At 37.5% G+C, this 21786-nt stretch overlaps 3 protein-coding genes across 3 annotated transcripts; all 3 read right to left on the bottom strand.

Moving 5' to 3' along the window:
* Positions 1 to 7814: 7814 nt before the first annotated feature.
* Positions 7815 to 15608, bottom strand: LOC143883024 (replication protein A 70 kDa DNA-binding subunit B-like). The gene is made up of 9 exons (XM_077386395.1): positions 15563 to 15608; positions 15319 to 15418; positions 15094 to 15218; positions 10232 to 10313; positions 10003 to 10147; positions 9725 to 9882; positions 9491 to 9611; positions 8075 to 8149; positions 7815 to 7871 (listed from the first exon to the last, which is right to left on the bottom strand). Exons 1-9 carry the CDS (start codon positions 15606 to 15608, stop codon positions 7815 to 7817), a joined length of 909 nt encoding a protein of 302 aa, XP_077242510.1.
* Positions 15609 to 16465: 857 nt separating this feature from the next.
* LOC143883022 (uncharacterized) lies at positions 16466 to 17782 on the bottom strand. The gene is made up of 3 exons (XM_077386394.1): positions 17634 to 17782; positions 17062 to 17516; positions 16466 to 17001 (listed from the first exon to the last, which is right to left on the bottom strand). The coding sequence occupies exons 1-3, from the start codon at positions 17780 to 17782 to the stop codon at positions 16466 to 16468; spliced, it is 1140 nt and encodes a 379-aa protein (XP_077242509.1).
* A 498-nt stretch (positions 17783 to 18280) lies between these two features.
* Positions 18281 to 18820, bottom strand: LOC143883021 (uncharacterized). Its single transcript, XM_077386393.1, has one exon. It carries the CDS (start codon positions 18818 to 18820, stop codon positions 18281 to 18283), a length of 540 nt encoding a protein of 179 aa, XP_077242508.1.
* Between the last annotated feature and the right edge of the window lie 2966 nt (positions 18821 to 21786).

Below are 21786 nucleotides of genomic sequence, written 5' to 3'. Positions count from 1 at the left end.
TTTTTGAACATCTTCACACGACCCATAGGACAAAGTTACAAGCTCATTACAATCCCATGAAGAAAGAAAAATATGAGAATTGAATAGACCACAAAATCCCTTGGAAAATATCAAACAACTGAAAACAGGGGAGTGGCGGTCGATCGAGCCTCGGGAGGCGACCGTAATAGGTTAAAAATGCAAAAATAAAAAGTTCAGGTTATATGCGGAGGTCGACTGACCCAGTGGCAGGCGACCACGGAAGGTCGCAAGACTAAAAATAAAAATGGACAGACGGGTCACGACGGGCGACTGCGAGACCCCGGTCAACCTCAGGCGTCGAAAACTGCTTTTTAAAGACCTTCCGCGAATCATTTTTCACCTTCCGTGGTGCAATTTTCTCCTAGGTGTTTGCTCGTTCCTCCCTTACAAAGCCATTTTTGTGCAAGAAACTTCAAGATTAGGGTGATTAGGTAAGATCAATCCATCAATCTCACTCCATTTCTTGTTTCCCCTCATTTTCTTCTATTTTCTCCTTGAAAACACATTTTCTCTTTGATTCTCCTCACTCTCCTCAATCACTCCACATTTCCTCTCTTTAATCCTTAGATTTCATCATTCTCTCATCTCTTTTCTCTCCTTTCACACCCAAATACAAATCTCTTCCTTTTCTCCTCATTTTCCTCTTCAAAACCCTAACCCTAGAATGGCATCTTCAAGGAAAACACTCCCACAAAAAGGAAAAAGAGCTAGGACTGAACCAGAGGAAGAGGTATTCCCCACCGAACACTTCTTCAACAAGCAAGCGAAAGATCGACACAAAGCTCTTATGGATCGAATTGTCATCTCAGGAAGGAATGTTGTTTTCAGGGATTTCCAAGCCTACGAGCACTCTTCGCTATTCGCAGCACAAGGTTGGATAATCTTTCTTGAACACAATTCCATGATTTACCCTGAGTCAGTTAGATATTTTTATGCGAATCTTGTTTTTGCTCACGGGGGAATAGTGATGAACACTTATGTTCAAGGTGAATTTGGGCTAAATTTGGCAGATTTTTGCAACTATATTGATGTTCCCAATGAAGGGAGGAGGATCTACTTTTGGGGAAAAGATCTTATAGAAAAGTACTTTACAAGGGAAGAAGCATATGAGACACTAGGAACTGTCCCACCTATAGGAGAGAAGCTGAACATCAATGCCAACAAAATGAATGATACGGCCAGAGTGATTCACAAAGTTGTAGCCTACAACTTACTCCAAGAGCAGGAAACTTTGATGCAGTTAAACCCTTCGAAGCCCTCATGATCCATTGTATCATGAAGAAGATTAAATTGAACCTAGGATATATTATTCTAGGAAACATGGATGAGGCAGTCAAGAGAGGACAAGGGGGACTGCCATATGGGATGCTCATCACTAAACTTTTGAGGTTTCATAAAGTGGATTTGACATATGCATTTGCTAGGAAGCCTGATCCTGTACTTAACCACACCACCATAGTTCAAATGGGAATCAAAGGTGCCCCCAGGTGCAGGCAGCAATGGAGGTGGTCCTAGTGCAGTCCCAGTGGATGAAATTGATGAGGCAATGAGAGAAGCAGAGGAAGAAGACCAGAGAGAGGCAGAGGAACGGGCACAGGCTCAGCAGCGCTAGGTCCCCACCACTGGATCATACGAGGATCTTGTCAGAGATATGGGAGTCTTGAGGACTGGACTAAAGAACCTCACCACTAGCTTCGTGACTGCCGAGAGTCAGAGAGCCACTGACCACTCTCAGTTGATAGAGGTTCTAGCTGCTGATCAAAGAGCCAGAGCAGAGGAGCATGCCGAGCTATTACAGGCTATTTCAGGGAGTCGAGCTATCAGATACTACAAAAGGACTCCACCTCGTGACCAGCCTCCTCCTTAGTAATGGATGTACCGGCATGTTTTTGGTAGCAGATGTGCTGTAGATTGCTATGCCAAAGATGGCATGTTATGTTGCTGTTAGGTTATCCATTTCTTTTTAGCTTCTTATTGCCCTAGATGGGCATTTGATGATGGTTGTTTATATTTCCTTTTTTGGTTGGATGATGTATGTCTTGCCTAGTATGGGCTTTATGGTTGGATGTTCATGCCCAGGAGGGGCTTCATTTTCATTTTGATATGGATGGGTATGCCATGTTTGGCATAGAAGTGGATAGTTTGGGATGTTTCCCATAGGGGCTTTATGTTTCTTTGGTTATTTGTAGGGTTAGATTTAGAGTTCTTGTGTTCCTAGTTGATGTAGTTGTGATGAGAAGCACTAGACTCTCACACCCATCTATTGAACTCTGTAGGATTTAAGCATGATGTGAAGAGGGACTGTCTCTTCCATCATATGACATCTACTGGGGCACCATATTGTACTTACTCTTATATATATATACATGTCATTTTCATGGTCATGGATGTGTACTCTCATTTTGTTTCACTAATCTATGTATCCATGTACCTATATCAGACAATGTCCATATTTCATATCTTATGTCTGATTCATTCATCTGCATCAAATGGTAACACTTTTCTGATGAATCAAAATGATTGGTTAAGGATGTCAAACTAAAACTAAAAGTCACTCAATGTGTGATCATGCCTTCTTACGAAGGAACGACACAATCACTTCAATTAATGCATCTAACAACTTTGGCCTTAAAGCCTGCATCTAAAACCATCAAACTAGTGATACCTCCGTATACCTAATGCATAGAGTCAGGGGAAGCGTATCATAGTCAGGGGGAGCTTTCACATCCATATTGAATCACATTCTATAATGACTCCTTCAACTGAAAACTCAGGATTTCCATTCCAAGCGCATCAAGTGTCAAACTCTAACGGGCAAGCAATTGGTGAACACAAAAAGTTATATAATAGATCTGAGCATATTCATGCTCAAGACGAGACTTGTCTGCATTTCAATAGGGAAATCTCTATCAAACAAGTAACTAACCTTGAAGTCCAAGAGTTCTACTCAAGCATTCTGAGTATTTCTATTCCCTAAAACATACTTTCACTGGTAAATTCAAGGGAAACATTATCCCCAAGTGTGATTCTTGAGCTTCACTTTGTTTACAAGATACAATCTCACTTCATATAGGATGACTACTCACTTGCAAATCTACAAACCTAGATATTTTGATCCTCAAAAAATCCTATTATAGTATGGGGCAATTGTCAAGCCATATGACCCACTTACTTCACCTAAATGGCTGGCAATTTACATGAGCATGATGATCTCTATCTGATACTTGTATTTCATATTGAAACATGCTTTATAAACAAGATTAAACTGTTTCATGACTTTACTTGCAACTTCTTTTTACTTGTTTCATGATTAGGCCTATAGACAAGATTAAACTATTATATCTAATATGTCTATAGATACATTGGGGTATTTATTGCACGCATTCCATATTTCACCTCTTATTCGAGCTATAAATTGGTTACAAACTTCCCTTTTCGGATGAATGCCAAAAGGGGGAGAAATATGTGAATTGATTAATATTCCTTATAACATATGCATATCTACACTACATTTATGAAAATTCATCTGTGCATATGCTTAGAGGGAGGATAACAGTACTCCTTTGCCTAATTTGTTGATCCTCCTGCCCTTTAATCAATTTGAGTTTGTCATCATAAAAAAAGGGGGAGAATGTAAGCCCAAGGGTTCTCCCAAGGGCTCCTCATACTTTCACCCATGTTTTGATGATTAACAAACACAAATTGATTAGGTTAATAGAACTAATAAGTTGCCTTCAGTGTTGTGTTGAAACAGGAAAATCACAGTACATTACATTACACAACACAATGCATGACTTGGAGATCCATGTGGACACTACATGAAGCAACTCAATCGTGATGGGAGCAAGCTCAAAAAGGCATTTGATGGATGATCCTACAAGATGAGGTGGAATTTTGAAGATCTCTACCAAGTCAAGCATCGAACAGAGCACATTGAAGATCATGTTCAAGAGAAGACTCAAGAGTTGAAAAATTCGATCATAGGTTGTATCTCTAACACTCTTGATGTTTTCTATATAAAGGCACACTCTCTTGGACCCCCTAAAATTATATTTTTTATGTCTAAGAGAGAACCCAAAAAGATTGCAAAAGAAATCCTGAAAATTTCCTTTAAAACACAGTTTTTGCAATCATCGGTCAACCGACCCCAGACCCCGGTCGACCTGCCCTTTAAAAAGGTGAAATATAAAACTAGTCAGAAACCATGCGGCAGGCGACCGCGACAGGCCCGGTCGACCGCTATGATGAAAAAATGATTTTTAACATCTGACCAGAACATGGACCGCGGGCGACCGCGATCAACTCGGTCGACCGCGTCGATAAAGAATTTGAATTTCTCAAAAAGCACTCAATAAAGCACGGGCGACCTCGACACCACGGTCGACCGCCCCTCTTTGGAAAAATAGTCATTGGGTTTTCTACACAGCTTTAATTTGCACCCAGTTTTTACGATTTTACCGTCCAACGGCTATATCCATTCGAAGGCTATAAAAAGGAGTACTAAGCTCCATTTTAACTTGATGAAAATATTTTGAAATAGCCTAACACCCACAAATCTACTTTGCTATCATTTTTGGGTTTCAAACCTCTCTCCAAAATACTTGTGCCTTGATATTGATTTCATCCAAAGTTTTAGACTTAGGAATTTCTTGCTTATCTTTGAGAGAGAGTTTGTAGTGAGCTTTATTGTGTCATTTGTCTACTTAGAGGATTTTGTGAGCTTAAACTTTCTTCTATCATTCATTGTATTCGCAAAGAGAAGTTGTAATCCTTGAGGTGGTACGCGAGGAGGATTAGCTTCTTGGAGGCGGTTCTTGCAAAGAGAGGTTGTAATCCTCGAGGCCATGTGCGAATAGGATTAGCTTCTTGGAGGCGGTTCTTGCAAAGAGAAGTTGTAATCCTTGAGGCGGTGTGCGAATAGGATTAGCTTCTTGGAGGCGGTTTGTACAAACGGGGTTTGTCCCTTGAAGGAGTTCGTTGTAAAAGCCCGGAGATTCGGCGTTCGAAATGTCATTTTAGTAAAGGTAAATCCCAAGGAAAAACCACGTACTTGGGTAGTGGAGTAGGTCCGCTTGTGACCGAACCACTATAAATGATTGCATCATCTCCTATTTCCTTCCTCCTTCTAGTGGTGAATGGTATAATCTAAACCCTAATTTCTATTATTATTATTAATTGAACAAGGGTTAGATTTATAATTGATAATTGTGAATATTTAACTATTAACTTTAAAAGTGCACTTAACTGGGGAAAACTTTTAATAATACAATTCACCCCCCCCCTCCCTCTTGTATTGCCCTTTGGGATTTCATAAAGAAATCTCCAAAATTGAACCCATCAATTATAATTTCCACAAAAAAGGTAAGAACTGCACTTACATCCTTAACCTAGAAACATTGCCATAGCTCTAAAGTAGCACGAATTCAAGCTATAAAATATTGAAATGGGCAATACTTTGGGATTAAAAATAATAGTAAAAAATGGAAGATGAGATACATGGTTAGAAATAACTCCGCAATCAGTAGAAGGTCTCTTCAAAACCATTTCATCATTTAAAATCAAACAAATTAAACCATTTCATAGCCCCTTTGATGCCTAACTCATGGAAGCCATACAGGAGAAGAGGAAACTGCAAGAGTAATTTTCCCAAATCAAAAATAAATATGTACCTACTTTTAAAATATAAAGTCATAAGGGAAAAGGAGAGATGAACCTGAATGAAGATAGAGTGTATCTCTTCTCGTATGCAGAAGGAAGATGATCTTTTTTCTCTATGCAAAAGGAGGGTTTTTTTCCTTGTGAATCTTTTAAACGGAGAAGAGGAGAATGAAAGGTCATAGGGTTTTGGTATACGAACCATTGGGATCACAATTGCGAATAAATGGGCTGAAAATTTGGAAACAAATGGGAATACGAAATGTGTTCTTAGAATTTTTGCATTTTTAGAGCAATACTCTGTTGGCAATTCACGGAGAGAGAGAGAGAGAGAGAGGAGGGGAGAAAATCCAGAAAATGGTGAGGTAATCGACGGAAATCCCAGAAATCTTGGATAATGAAATTGGTGAGGATGCCACATCACCATCAACAGCAAAATGGATCTTTTACTCTTTGCGTTGAAAGGAAATGAAAAACATATTCAAAATTCATTTCGAAATCGATGGAAGATATCCCGAAATTTTCAGAATCAGGTCAAACGAGGCAAAAATAGTGGAATAGTGAACGGTGGGTCTGTGAAAATATAGACTACTAATTTATTTGATTTTAAAAAAGTTGCCATGTAGGAAATTCAGGAGGGAGATAGATTGTAGGGTAACACATCACCGGAAACAACTCTTCCTCCTTATACACACACACACACACACACACACACACACACACACACACACACACACACACACACACTGGTAAAAAAAACCGTGCTATGCACGGGGGCAATAAATTAATGGGTAATTAAGAGAAGCATTACAACTTTTAGAATAAAAAAATAAATAAGAAAAACATGAAAAAGGAACTCTTTCTTAAATGGAAAATAAAAACTCTTCAGAATTTGAAAAACATAGAAAAGAAGAGCTCTATTCAAAATGGCCATATTTAGTTGCAACCTAGAATTAATTTATACAATTTAGAATGCAAATCAATACTGTGTGGTGAATGCCATGTTTAACAACCAAAGAGTTGTATTATAGATAAGTTACATGTCAGTTATTCTTGTGCATATGATATTAGTAAAAACCACTTTAAAATGGAGTACCCCTTTGCACAATCCTCTGTGAGTTTCTTAATTTATTCGCCATGTCATATTGCTTTGGTCTTTGGTGCGCTCCGCGCTCTATGATACGAATTTGGCCATGCAGTAGAAGTTAGGATCTTGTTGACCCCTAAATAGGAGGATAAGAAAGGAGGTATCATCAGAAGTCCATAACCAATGCTATTTCTACCATAGTAAGCAAGTCAATATGGCGTCCAGAATCTTACCAACTCCATGATGGTTGCCACTTGCCAGAGCGATGATTGGATATGCTTTGGCAAATCTTTGTTTGAGTTTCAAAAAGGCCATATGGCTGAAAAAAACAGCACAAGAGCACTTGATAAGCATGTGAAATTGGAAGGTTAAACAAAAAAGTCGATGATCAATCTCAAAAAGTCGGTCGCTAAAGTGCATTTTTAAGGCTGGAACAATTAGAAGGGGTTTGAGCTCAGGTGGATAAAACTTAGAGTAATATCAACAATTATAATTGTGACTTTAGAGAAACGTTTTCAGGTTGAAAATAGATTATTGCATTAGAAATGACTTAATAAGAGATCCCATCAAAACCTGAGCATGTAAACACAACAAAGGAAGGACAGAATGAGACGGGCTTAATTAAAGAACCCATGAGATGTAGAAATTAAAGCAAGGAAAAAAGAAATTAAGAAAAAACTTTTTATTAGTATTGTAAGGACTTTATCTTAAGCCGTTGTTTGGATTGAAAGAGAAACATTTATGATAGGAAATTATTTCTAAGGGAAAAATTTTGTTATTTTTGAAATGGTTGGGAATTTTTTTCTTTCCATGATTTAGTGGGAAATGATATATGATTATGGTTAAAATTTAGAGCGATACCATCATAAATTGAAGGTCCCACTAAATAAAAATTGATTAGGACTAAGTGAAGGTGTCTTGAGAAATATTTTTCCACTCCAAAATGTCTTAAAAATTGAGCGTTGTAAACCAATATTAATTTTTTTGTTTTGAGTCGTATAAGTATAAAAATCTTATAATAAAATTACATACTTATTGGAATGCTGCATTTTCACATCTCAGAGAGGAAAGCCTCTGCCTTCTCTAGCAATCTTGATGGGCAATAGGACTGTGAAAGAAAGGCATAAGTATCATCAGTAGTTACACATTGGGCTTCTAAAAGTTTGAAGTAAATTGATTATGCCATGTTATGCGAACACTTGTGGCCATATCTACCAATGATTAAATTGTAGTAGATGAAGTGTAAAATCTCAGATGGAATGCAAGCATTTTTTCTTCTCATCTAAATTTAACGATAAAATGTAGAAATACATACTCGAGAAATGCAAAGATGGATAAAAAGCCAGGGTCAGACAGAACTCGATGCTCCTTTTGTTGTCCCTGGCCCTGCAAAGGAAAAATCAAAAGCGTAAAAATGGGAATATAAAACATGGGTATACATAAATTAAAACCCAAAAAAAGAAGGAAAACCATATGTGAGGAGACTATACCTGCCCACTGGGATGACTGTAATAATAAATGGGGAAAGGGAGGGTGGAAAAGAAGGACGAAGGGAAATCAGTTTTAATATAGAATGGTACTTGTGTTCGTTGGTAATTGATACATCATAAGGAGAAATGGAAATAACAAAAGCAAGGAACATAACAGAGCCGAAGCCCCCCTAAAACACTCGTAGAACTTTTGGAAGCATCATTGACCCATCCTAACAGAAGGTGTTGTCAGATGTAAACTAAAATAGATCAACCCATAAGTAAGATTCACTTTTAATGATACCCAAAAAAATATCCAACTATACCATAAACAAAGTCCCATAGCAGGTAGTTAAACAGTTTAATCATCCAAAGGGAAAACCAAGCTTGGTTGATTACACAAAACAACCAATGGGATCTAAACCTTCACTTATATACAGATACAAAATCCAAGGCAGTGTAATAATGTCATATCTTCATGATGTTATATTTAAAAACAGCCAAAAACTCTAAAGCATCAAATTCAACTTTGCTTGGTCATATCTCGGTCGCTCGTTTCTTTGAGAGTTGAAAAATGTCATCTCCGACAAGAAAGTCGTCAACTATTTTTTTCCCTTGTAACCTGTTAGAAGTTGAAAGATTTGGACATTAGATAATAGAACAAAGAAATATGATATTGAAAGTTATGAAATTTACCTCCAATAGATGTATTAGCAATGATATTAGGCATATCTATGTTATGGCTACCTGAAGGAAGGAAGACATGATGTTGAGTGCTTGAGCTAGGGAGAGAAAGACGTGCCGAATGATGTAATTAAAACATGATGAGAATATAAATGTGGCTTTGATGATGAAGCCCCATTTAAAGAAGCTGTGAAATATATTTGTTGAGATGCAAAATCCTTAAATGAGTGTATTCTATAGGTACAATAAACTATGAGCAAATATAATTTCCAAGAGTTTCAGAATACCGTCTATCAAACGTAGAAGCGCCATGCTTTCTTCCAAGAAGTAGACACTTATAATTGAATGCACAACCAAGCTTGGCGCACTGCTTACCATCATGTTGCCTTTCATATTAGAAATAATAAATACATATCTCCGGCCTAACCGTGGACAGAATAATGTATTCATGACTTTGATATCAACTCCCTTTAAAAATAAAGAGACGTTAGTGTTAGGATCATTGAAGTTAAAAAATACATATTCAGATTTAGGTTAATGTTATGAACAATTGTAGATGATTCTTAAATTATACCTCCAATAATTTCTTCCTAAAATCCGCAACAAACAACCCAAGTAGATGCTCTGCCTCATCATTGAAAAATGTTAGTTGTTTCATGCCTGTGCCGTCAACGATATTTGCTCCCATTACATACCTGAACCAATAAGGTCTGAACATCTCAGTATAATGCACTTTTACCTTTCTCATTAATAAAGTAGGTGGAAGCAATTAAAATAGCATATAGAGGGCCAACGGAAATTTGAATACCTTGGGATAGCTATGTCACCATATTTTCCACAATTGTCACACTGAAATGCAATATCTGTCTCTTGAATCTTCTTATTGCATGATAGGCATGCAATATAGCATTGAAAATAATCTGCATCAATTTCGTGAAGTGTGTCTGTAATACGATAGTACGTTGCCTATAGTTTGGAGCATTAATTAAAGTCGAAGAAATAAGTGAGGCTCTAAAAGGTACATAAACATGTAATGGGATATTGGATGTCATGGTTGTTAGAAGAGAGGATGAGTGTCATGTTTACCTGCGAGATGTCCGCCTCTAGTCTCTCATCCAAGTCAAACACATTGATCCTCCTTGCGACTGGTAATGCAGATGTCACAGCAGCCGATGAAGAAGATGATATTGTCCTCATAGTAATTGAGCAGCCCTCGTCACTGTATTCCAACCTATAAAAGATGATGTACCAATGTTTAATGTACGTAAATCAGGATGTTGGGAATTCCATAAACAGGCATATGGTTCTTAAGTACCAAGGGAGTAGTTTTTCAGCACCAGCATCATCCGGGTTAACTTTAACAGTTGTATACCTTGTAGTTGATAAGGATAGTCCTCCTGGCTTGCATTTAAATTAAAACATTAGCAGGTGTAGACACCCCCATTTTGCTACGCTTTAAAAAGCAAAAGATTTGGTAGTATCATCGAGTTTTGAATCCGTATTCAGCATTAGATTAGGCATCCATGCATTTTAGGGTAGATTTCATTTCATTATGGGAGTTTTGAAGTTGATTCGCGATCCTGAAGGTCTCTAGGGGGTTCCTTTGGCCTCTGGAAGATGAAAGTTCAAGTTTCCAAGCAAATAAAAAAAACCTGTCATTTTTAGAATTTTCAGGGTTTCCCTCATTTTTGCCTATTTTGCACTGCAGGGGTATTTTGGTCATTCCCGATGTGTCTCGTTTTTTACCCCCGAGTTATATTTGAGAAATCTTGAGTGATTTTACAAATTTTGAAAAAGCTGCTATTTTTAGAAACTCATGGGGCTTCCACATATTCATCATCTTATGGATATTTCAATCATTTCTCATATGTCCAAAACAATTTCGTAAGATTTGGAAAACCTGCTAAATTTAGATCTCTCAAAATTTTCTCTTAGTCTTGCACTTCGGGGGTATTTTAGACATTTCCAAACATATCATATTTGGTCCCTAAGTTGTGTCGAAGAAATCTTGAGTCCGTTCATAAATTTTCGAAAATCTCCTATTTTTAGAATTTCTCAGGATTTTCCCTAGTCTCGCCAAATTCTAGCACCTCGGGGTAATTTGGTCTTTTCCTGTGTAATTCTTTTGATCCCCTAAATATGTCTGAGAGATTATGAATGATTTCCTGAATTTTGAAAAACCTGCTAAATTTAGAATTTCTCAGGAGTTTCGCTTAATTTGGAAATTCTAAGTGTTGAGGGCATTTTGGGTATTTTCAAGGGATACCAAATGATCCTGTTTGATATTGCTCACCGAAAGGACCCAATTTTAAAAGTTTCTATTTTTTAAGTTTGACCACAAAGACTTTCCATGTTTAATTTTTCCCTTTAGGGGTGAATCAATCTGAGTGTATTCTGGTCGCATTTGGATGTCTAACAGTCAAATAGGGGCATTTTGGTCCGAAAAGTTATTTTCCAAAAAAGATGGTCCGATCATGTGTGAGGGATGCACCATAAATGTCAAATGGGTTGGGTCCACATATAGAATGTTGAATTTAGAAAGATTTTATTGATTTTTTACGGAAAAACCCGTGTGAAATGGCTCATTGGGCTAAAGCCCGCAAAGATGGAGCTCATGTGGGTTGACCCATATGGGTTGACCCACATGAGTTGAGCACCCAACCTTGATGATGTCACAATGGTGACATCATATTTGTTAAAAGAAAAATAAAAAGAATAAAAAATGAAAAGAAGGAAAGAAGGAAAAGAGGAATGATTGCTTAAAAATGTTTTCTTGCAAAGAAGCAATGTGGAATGAGAATAGCATGTCTTGATTGACAAGAAATTAAGATTGGAATCAAATCCAATTTGGAAACAAGAAAGAAAGAAAGCAAGAGTGGAAAATTGGAAACAAGCCAAAAAGGGAGCTCTCACATTGGAAATTACTATTTCTCTCTTAACCCTAGCTTTTTTTGTATAAAAATCAAAGCAAACAATCCTATAAAAGATTGAAAAAAATCCAAATTCGTCTTTTTTCTCTCTCCTCCTAAGAAAAAAAAAAAAAACCTCTTCTCTTGAAGTGTAATCATATCTCTCAAGGGTTCTTCACAAAAGGGATTCTTAAAATCCCTTTTCTTCTTCAACAAATCACACATTAAGGATCTTTGGGGTGTTCTTTGGGTCTTCTTCATCATATAAAATGGTGCGACAAAGCGTATACCTCGGATCTACGCACCCTAGAGACAAGGAGCGCGATCAACGGTAGGATCTTTATCTTTGTAATATCAAAAGTAGAAAAGCATGCTAGGGTTTTACTTTTGATAGATCAAATCAATGAATTTTTCCTTGAAATTCCAGTATGTTATAATATAGATTATAAGTTTTCAAAATTCAAAATTTCACCAAAAGATTAAATTTCCTCCATTTAATAATGATTTTCTTTCGTTTTTTATTCAATATGGATTTAAATCGGATCATCAAAGTAAGTGTTAGAAAACATGAGTTTCTTTAAAAACTGATTTTTTTAGGATTTCTATAAAATAAAATAGTGTTGTAAACTTAATTTCCAATCGCGGTTTGGCCGTTTTAATTTTTATTCTAATTTTCAAACAATAACCCCGAAAGGGGTTATTTCTTGATTAACGAATCCAAAAGTATATCAAACCATGTCCAAAATTTGTGAACTCTTATTTCCAAACCAATGTTTTGATTTTCGGAACACCCAAAAATTTTCGAATTTTTTTGAATTTGGTTAATCCGGTTTTAAATTATTTTAAATTTCGGCCATTTTTAATAAATATCAGAACGTTTTAAAAATTGATGAAACTCTCCATAATTAGTTTTAAATAATAAATTGAATTTCTCATCGCTTCTTCGTTTTACGTGCCGTAATTCGTTTTTGGATTAAATTAGTAAATTTTTAAAATTTTTCCTTACAAACCAGTAACTTTGGTTACTGAAATGTTAGATAAAAATTTTCAATTGGTTTCGCAAAGTTTTAATATGGTTTTGTAATTTATTTTAATAAATGGGTTTCAATTCCTATGAAACAAATTCTCCTTTTCTATTTAAAAATCGATTTTAATGAGGAGATTTAATTTTTAAGTGTTGAAATTTTGATAGAAAATTTTATAATCTATTATATATCTACTGGAAATTTTTATTTGATTTTAGGAAACTATTAGGTTTCCTTTTTAAGTAATTCTTTGGTTTCATCCGATATTTGTGTGAATTTTAATTGACATCAAATCGTAATAAAAGTCCATGAAATTCATACCGTAGCCTAATAATATGATTATATTTATTCTGTGAAAGTTTGGATTAATTTGAAATTGATAGGCTATAAGTTACTGTGTTAATCTATGAACTGATTTGAATTTTGAGAAATTGGAAATTGATATCAAATCTTAATGAAAATTTATATACATTTTCCAATAAGCTATAATAATCTATATCTCTATTCTGTGAAAGTTTGGATTAATTTGAAATTGATATGCTATAAGTTACTGTGTTAATCAATAATCTGATTTAAATTTTGGAAAATCAGAAATTGATATCAAATCTTAATGATAATTCATGAAATTTTTCCAGTAAGCCACAATCATCTATATCTTGTTACTGGAAAAGTTTCAGCTGATTTGGGGTTTGATTGCTTAGGGTTTCTGTGTAATCCTAGCAATCTGGTCTTAATGTTAACAAATCATAATTTAATAGCAAATCAACATAAAAGTCAGTAAAAACCTCAAAAAAATCTTAACTTTACATCATGAATTTAATCCCTAACTTTTTTGAAACAGAAACCTTAGGGTTCATAGATCTCCATTGTAAATTCGCTATACCGCGATAGTCTAACTGTCGAGATCGCAACCGTAATCGTATACTAATTGAGATTAATCCTGCATAATTTGAGTGCGTAAATTATAGTATGATATTGGCTCCGAGGTCCACTGTCCACGGAAATTCTGAGAAATATGCCAGGCAATAAGATACTATAATTTACGTGCTAAATTATACAAGGGTTGAGAGCACGATTCCCTTCCATGGTTGTTATTCGAGGCCGAAACTTGCGAATCATAGAGCCTTTGGTATTCCTTAGATGTTTAGGAATCGAAAATTCTCAAAAATAAAAAATCATTAAGTTCAACAAATCGAATTAACTCGATCCGCGTCTTAGGAGTCGTTGGATTACGGTCTCCTATCGTAGGAACCTTTGGGGCCCCTTAGAAATACTTACGTCACGTTGTGTCCTAAGTTTTAGGGAGTCCTAGAGTTAAGAGTCCAGCCTCATCACGGGCGTTTGCTATGGATAGCAACCGTGCCATAGATCTAGTTACACTAGTCACCCAATTTTTCCCTATGACAAACCTAGTTACCTAGGATGTAGGTTAACCTGCATTAGTCTAAGGGACGTCTTGCACTTAAGACCATATAGCATCTTAGATGAAGTCCTAGGATAATAAAATCTTCAACTTGAATTAAATAATTTCTCTTAAACTGTTAAAACAGTCAATCCAGTCTAGGTCGGTGTCCTAGATAAGTTAGGCATTAGTAGCTTAGTTCGGGTGCACCGAACTACGATCAACTCTGATTCCAGTGAGGCTGGGATACGTAGGCAACTTGGATACTTAAGTGGCATACCAAGCCCGAGTCGGCTCCACACATAAGTGGTGGGGTTTTGTACATTAATCCTTAAATTAAAAGTAATTAAATCACTTAGGACTTTCCATGAAAAGTAATTAAATCACTTATCGGGCAGGAATGGTGCATGTAGTGGTAACTCCCCATACCTTCCATTCTCATAACCAGGTAACGAGTCTAGATTTCTGGTCAATTATGGGTCCTAGATCCCTCATCTAGGTGGCGACTCTGTCACTCTCTTTTGCGTGAAATTCAGATTGCCTTAGTTATCCCAAGTTCACGGAAAAGATGAATTAAATCACACCTTGCTAGGCTCGGCGGCTTACCCCTGCCCTTATGGGTACTGGGTTGCACGTTTGTTTGCACCATATGGCTTGGTTGCTGCCTGCTTGGTTGGGTAATTAAAATCAATAATAAAAAGCACACGCCATTCGCGTGGGTACGAGAGACCAAGAGAGAGTGTAGTGCCTCGCGCGCTCGCGACCCTCTCGCGGGATCGAGTCCTACAGCAGGTGCATGACATAATAAGAAGTGTCTATATAATAAATAACTCACATATACCTTGGTACTGAACAGGTTTTACAGCCATCGCCAAAATTACAGTATGGAAGTTTGGTGGGGTAGCTAAATTTTCTGTCACTAACATAGTCTCTGAAGCCCACAAAGATAACATGATGGGGCAGCAACTAAGGGAAATTGGTCAGAAGAAGTTATATAAGAACAATTGCCATCTTTTATTTATATCGTCAGTAAAGATTGCCTAGTGAGAAGTTGAAAGCATCAAACCTCTCATGTATTAGCACCAACTCTCTTTTGATTGTGGCTGAACTGTTCTTTGGCTTAAGAGGCCAAACATTTGAAACGTATAGGAGCACACCAAGGATATCTTCATGAAAGTACAATATGTTAAAGTTCAAATAGAAAAATGCGTTGTGAAGGAAGGCTGTTGATAAATGCGTCAAACAAATGCGTAAGTTTTAGAGGAAATTTATTAGCTTCATTAAGAGGGAAAACCCTATATAATACGTACCAACATAATCTGATGAATAAGGAGCCCTCTGGCATGCATCCTTCATTGGCGTAAAAACTGAATATTTAGGAATACCCTAGCCAACAATTGATTCAACCGTGAGATAATCCGTAGCTAATAGCTCGCATCGATGACTTGAGATCCGATAACACCGTTCGACTGGCTTAGTCCTGACATGCTTAATTTTGTAGGCGTTACCCTCCTTTAATATAGACTTGTATTTGTCAGCATTTGCATCATAAAGAGTTAATTGAATGTCTGCTCCTTAGAACCATTAAGTAGGAGAATATTTTTTTTTTTAAATCAGTTTAAGTTAGATCGAAATCATACCTAAAATTGTGAAAGTACATCGGGAAATCTTTCTATGACCTAAATATTTACCTCCTCATCGACCAAAATAGCTTTCAATATTTGTCCCTGCCGTGATATATATATATGATAATGGCGTGTAATATGGATCATGCATCCTGCAAAACAAAACATAAATCATTTTAGTTTGATATATGTACAAATTAAGCAGAACCAACTACAACAGGTTGCAACAAAATGTATGCCAACCTAAACAATTACACCATATCTGAAAACATAAATTATAAGCCTCGTAAGACTTCTTTAAAAACCACATTGCGCGTGTAGCCATGGTTGGGGTGCATTTTCTCCCCAAGTAATATTCTAACACCAGACCGGGAAGTGACACGTGATAGGGCAACATAGGTCTGGTAAGTATATTCCAACACTTGACAAAGTTTGCCCTTGACTTTTATTAATTGTCATAGCAAATGCAACCTTTAAAGGGAACTGTCTCCTCTTAAACATGAAAGCATAATCATTCGAGGATGGACACATTATGATTCTTGGAATGCAATGTACTTTACCTTTGTTAGCTCCTGTAATTATACATGCCTAAATTATACGACGGCCCAAGGTGAGAACAGTCAATCTAGTTCCATTGCAAAGGCCAATTGACGGGTTTAAATTACATAACAATATAACAGGAGCACCAACCTTTAATTCCAAGAAATGCTTTGGCATACCAACAAAATTTAACGAATGTAAATATTCAGGAGTGGCAAATGATCCAAGAGAAGAGAGATAAACATCGCCATCTCCAACATCTTTAAGATCATCAACGCTCAAGTAGTTGCAAGCTTCACCAGGCAACATTTCCAGCATTATAGAGTTGATGGTATCAACGTCATCATTTTTTGGGGCTAAAATAGCCCGTTCTTCAAGGTAACTCGAATCATGTAACCACGGTATTAAGTTTGGGTATATCTCCAAAATTAATTTTGTAATCCCAAATCTAGTATCGCTTATGAACATATCATCCGGAACTTTTATCCAATCGGACTCGTCGTGACCATCAATCGAAATTGAAGGTAAGGTCCCATTCCCAACATCAAGAAGCCACTGTGCAAATTTGGCGCCTCCAATACGATCTATAGGTGATAACCCTTATTACAGTAAACGCATGTTGGTGGTTAGGTGGAATAGTTTACAGTATTGCCACAAATATGATCTTTGTAAGCAAGCACTAACAACAACTTCTCGGCCTGATTTTGGCACAACAGGAAGCACCTGTCTGAAGTCACCACCAAGGACGAAAGTTTTTCCCCCAAAAACCTTATCAGCTACCTCCAAAGACGTATGCTTTAGCAAAACCTTGAACGTACGGTCAACAGCTTTCAGGACGTGTCTATGTGCCATCGGTGCTTCATCCCATATGATCAAGTCAACCTCTTCGATCAACTCTGCTAGCTCTAACCTTTGTTTAATGAAGCATGTAGAAGAATCATCCAAATCGAGAGGAATTTTAAAACAGGAATGAGCGGTACGGCCACCTAGCAGTAAGAGCGATGCAATGCCTGATGATGCAACCCTTAACACCAACATTCCATCACTCTGCAGCAGATTCACCAATGTTTTCCATAAGTATGTTTTACCAGTACCACCACTACCATACACAAAGTAGAACCCACCATGTTTATTCAGACATGAGTCGATAACAGTGTCAAATACCAATAGCTACTCTTGATTCAGGCCACAATGTAAACGTTTGCATTCAACATACGCCTCTACCCAATCGTAATTTAACTCCTCTGAAATAAGCCTATTGCGTAACATGCGACTATTTCTAGCAGTAGGCTTTGGCATTGAAGGATAATCTGACAGGCTCCTCCCGATATTGTTTAGGATGCCCTCTATCTCATAAAGTGCCATATCTTACAAGTCATGGTCAGATATCATCATATGTGGGTTGCGATGCTCTCGTCGTGCTACAACCTGGAAGTCTTCTGATAAGACCCTCCAATGCATTTTCCATAAATTTAAGGGGTCTGTCACCTCACATGATGCCAAAATTGATGAAAAAAGATGTCGAAGTTGTCGTCCCGAAGCCCAAACTGAAGCCTCTTCAAGTGCCTCATGCCATTCAATGTCATCATCTAGAAGACCTAAAGCATTGCATGCAGACTTAAAATCTGGATAAAGGATCCCGTCAACTGTGCGAATATCTTCATAAGTTAATGGCCCACGAATAATATTAAGAAGCATCCACAAATAATACCGTTCGCCAGATGATGGGTGCACATAAAATAATCTACCAATAGTTTTCCCTCGTTTTCATCGATGCCATTGTGTTTCTAACCTGTCCCAAACCCAAGAAGTTGGGAACTGAACATACCGCAACAATCGGGCGTCCTCAAATTTCTTATTAGCCTACATCCATTCTGTAAACATAGTCCTACCAATCCCAGGCCTCAAGACAACATCATCAAGATCATTGTTGTCTTGGAACACGACGAACTGCTCACTGGGCAAGTGAAACTGGAGGCGCTCAACGGGTGGTCGTTGGGCTTGCAAATCGAACTCAAAAATCCTCCAACATGCCTCTGGTGGGGATATGTACTTGCAATCTAAGTATTGCTTTATTTCATCATTCCCCTGATTGGATCCAGTGGATTGAGGTAGAGTTGTAGTGTTAACCTCCAAGACAACAGTTGCTCTGTCCGGGCCTTTATGAATGTACTTGTATAAATACTTAATAGCTTTTGTTCTGGCACAAAGTTCGATTTTGATATGGGCATTATATTTAATTAGAAGATCAAGGTTGTACGGGACAACCCATCTATTCCCTATTCTTTGGCCGCGAACTATAGCCTTTCGCCCGTCCTTCCTTCGACGATAAGTAGGAAATCCATCACTGCCAATTGATGTGGCACTTTTGTATTGCTTGGTAATTTTTTTTGCAAATACCATTTTCCATGCACGGCGAGTTAGGATTCTTACGACCACAAGGCCTATGAATCATCGATCTCAGAACGATTTCATAAGCCGTAGGGCAAGATTCCTTATCAGGCAGCTCTGCACAAATGAACTTATCAACCTCTTCTAGGGTGGCAATCTTATCATCTTTTCTAAGAGTAATCAAAATATGAGCATGTGGCAACCCCCGCTTTTGGAATTCAACAATATGCATGTCTGCAAATTCGAAGGATAATAAATGGACAAATAAGTCTGAGAAATGTGAGGACGTGGGTATAATAGCAGAAATGTGAGGACATAGAGTGGAAGAGAATCAAAAGGCGCACCTGTAACCACCCTTACAAAAATGTTTTTTGTGCGCAGATCATTTATAAGTTGTTTTTTTTTAATATTAAACACCCTTATAACTATGTCCGGCCTATCCTCAACATGCTGCCCGAGTATAAGTTGTAGAGCTGAAGTTATCTCCTCCCATTTTGAATTCCACGTAAATGTTATAAACAAATCAGGTGGGCCATACCATTGACATATAGCCATCGCATCTTAAAAGGCCTGAGCCATGTATCGAGGTCCCTGATATACAAGGTGACAATCCAAGAGGGGGGGATGAATTGGCTAATTAAAAATTTGGGGCTTAATTAAGTGGATTATTAAAATCAATTTACTAATTAAGCACTAGTTAATCTAATCCTTGTTCAAATAATCAATATAGTGAAATCTAGGGTTTAGTTATTACTTTAAGCTTATATACTCTAACCCTTGTTCAATAAACCATAAATGTAATGTAAAGGGTAGAGATTACCAATCACCAAGTGCAAAGAGAGGGAGAAGAGAAAGCATCCATAAGGCACAAGATTTATAGTGGTTCGGTCACAACTTGACCTACTCACTCTTTCAAGTTTTCCTCCTTGGGATTCTCCACTAAACCAATAAGATTTTTCAACGGGTGAGTCTCAAAGTCGTACACCAACTTCTCCTTCAAAGGGATCACACCCTTTTCACACAAAGCCTTGCGAGGGCACCTCCCTCTTACAATGATTCACCTTTCTTAACAGGCTGAATCGGAGACCCTCACAAACAAATGAAGAAATAAAAGAAAGAACTCTCTTTGCCTCTTAGATAGGCAGATTACAACTTTGAAAGCTCACAAATACTCCAAGGAAAATAAAATATAAAGCCTATGGAGTACCTCTTTATAGAATGTACAAATACAAGTTCAAAGAGGTTTTAACATTTCATATAAAAGTTTAGGTTCAAGAAGATAGGATTTAATCATGCAAAAAGGTTGTTTAGAAAGGTTTGGATAGTGTATATCCCACAAGGAAATATGACCGTTCAGGAGTAAAACTATAAAATACAGGGTTGAAAAACTCAACCTGCGCAAACTCCAACGGATCTATTTCATGCCGCGGCGGTCGACCGAGGCACAGCGGTCTCCTACCCTTATTGGGTTCTCACTATGAATTTTAAATTTCATACCGGCGCGGTCGACCGGCCCTAGGGCGGTCGCCCGGAGAGGGCTACCTGTTTGAAATAAATTTTCGGCTCAAAAACACTATCGTGGTCAACCGGACCTATGGCGGTCGACCTCCAAGCCCAACCTGGATGTTTTCTAGATTTCCAGAAAATATATCCGCGATCGCCCGGATTACCCCGGTCGACCGGCCCGATAAATTTCGAGATGCCCTGGAGTTCCAGGTAGCATCTCGCGGTCGCCTGGCATAGCCCGGTCGACCGGCCCTGAGTAAAATTCTATTTTTAACTTTAAAATCCAGGCACTTTGGGCTTTGGTATTGGACTTAAGTCCTAGGTTTTCAAACACATATTTGGGGGTGTGTATGATTTCCAAAGATTTAAAAAGTTAAGTATGAAAACCATTTGAAAACCTTTTGAAAGTGCATTTAAACATAAAATCAAGAGGACTCAAAATACATTCTAAAAGTAAGAACCTTGAGTCTTCTTAGAATGTCTTTGCTCTTTGCACTTCCTTGGACTTCTTCAGCTCGAATGAACATCTTAAACTTTGTATTGGCTCTTGTGACTTGACCTCCAATCTTCAATGCATGTCGAGGTACATGAGATGTCACCATGGCATGTTCAACTCCAACCTCCTTCTTGACACTTGCTGGGGAACTTGTGGGATCTTCATGTTGAGCTTCTTGACTTGATCATCTCTAATTGGTGATGACTCCAATGTAGGTGCAAGCTCTTTGTTCCTTTGTCTCTTGATCCACAAACCATGTGTTGAGTTGAGTTGTGTAATGGCGATTATGTTAGCCCAAGGGTTCCCCATGGGTTCATGCAATCACCTTATTTTAATGATTAACAAACGCAAATTGATTAGTCTTTTATGGACTAATTGTTTGCCTTGAGTGTTGTGGTATGGACCGAAAATTCACAGGTTAATCCATGCTGGCACACACCATTGATGGCCTATGCTTGAAGATGAACCAAACACGTGTCAAATGAGCTAGAGCATACAAAGGATCAATGATACCTTGGAGGATCAACCAAGGAGAAGCTCAACATTAGTCATCTCAAAGTATTGAACAAACAAAGAAAGATCGATGAAGGCCAAAGCTTGGAGATCAACAACTTGAAGGAGTGATCCATGCAAGAGACCAAGACTTGAAGATGAGCTTTAAAGTTGAAGATGTGAGTAATGAGTCTTGTGTTAGATTGTATAATTTAATCCCACTTAGGTATCCCTTGTTGAGGCATAATCAAGTCACTAATAAAGTCCCAAACAATATTAGAATATAAGGAAAAGACCCGTGGACCAAAGCCCTAGTGCCATAGATAGCTTAGAATTGTAAAAGATTCAAATTGGCACACTTAGCAGTTGAATTTTGAGATCAAGTCATAAATCCTATCATAACTTATCCTAAACATTTTTAAATATTTTTGAAAATATTTTTAACAGAAATCGCTCATCATTTCCGTTCAAATCGAGTATAAGA

Source organism: Tasmannia lanceolata, unplaced genomic scaffold (genome assembly GCF_043159265.1).
Source record: "Tasmannia lanceolata isolate RefF3 unplaced genomic scaffold, GAP_Taslan_0.1 ptg000008l, whole genome shotgun sequence".
NCBI lineage: Eukaryota > Viridiplantae > Streptophyta > Magnoliopsida > Canellales > Winteraceae > Tasmannia > Tasmannia lanceolata.
This window is presented reverse-complemented; position numbering and strand designations above follow the sequence as displayed.

What these genes read in the sequence shown, in the direction of transcription:
- LOC143883021 (XM_077386393.1), bottom strand. Translation starts at nt 18,820, where the DNA reads ATGGTATTTGCAAAAAAAATTACCAAGCAATACAAAAGTGCCACATCA.
- LOC143883022 (XM_077386394.1), bottom strand. Translation starts at nt 17,782, where the DNA reads ATGGCACTTTATGAGATAGAGGGCATCCTAAACAATATCGGGAGGAGC. An exon ending in AATTACGATTGGGTAGAGGC is followed by an intron (nt 17,517 to 17,633) that starts GTATGTTGAATG and finishes TGTGTATGGTAG; the next exon opens with TGGTGGTACTGGTAAAACAT. An exon ending in ATCATATTTGTGGCAATACT is followed by an intron (nt 17,002 to 17,061) that starts GTAAACTATTCC and finishes TATCACCTATAG; the next exon opens with ATCGTATTGGAGGCGCCAAA.
- LOC143883024 (XM_077386395.1), bottom strand. Translation starts at nt 15,608, where the DNA reads ATGAAGGATGCATGCCAGAGGGCTCCTTATTCATCAGATTATGTTG. An exon ending in TAGAGGCGGACATCTCGCAG is followed by an intron (nt 9,883 to 10,002) that starts GTAAACATGACA and finishes TCCAAACTATAG; the next exon opens with GCAACGTACTATCGTATTAC. An exon ending in TTAGGAAGAAATTATTGGAG is followed by an intron (nt 8,150 to 9,490) that starts GTATAATTTAAG and finishes TTTCCTTTGCAG; the next exon opens with GGCCAGGGACAACAAAAGGA.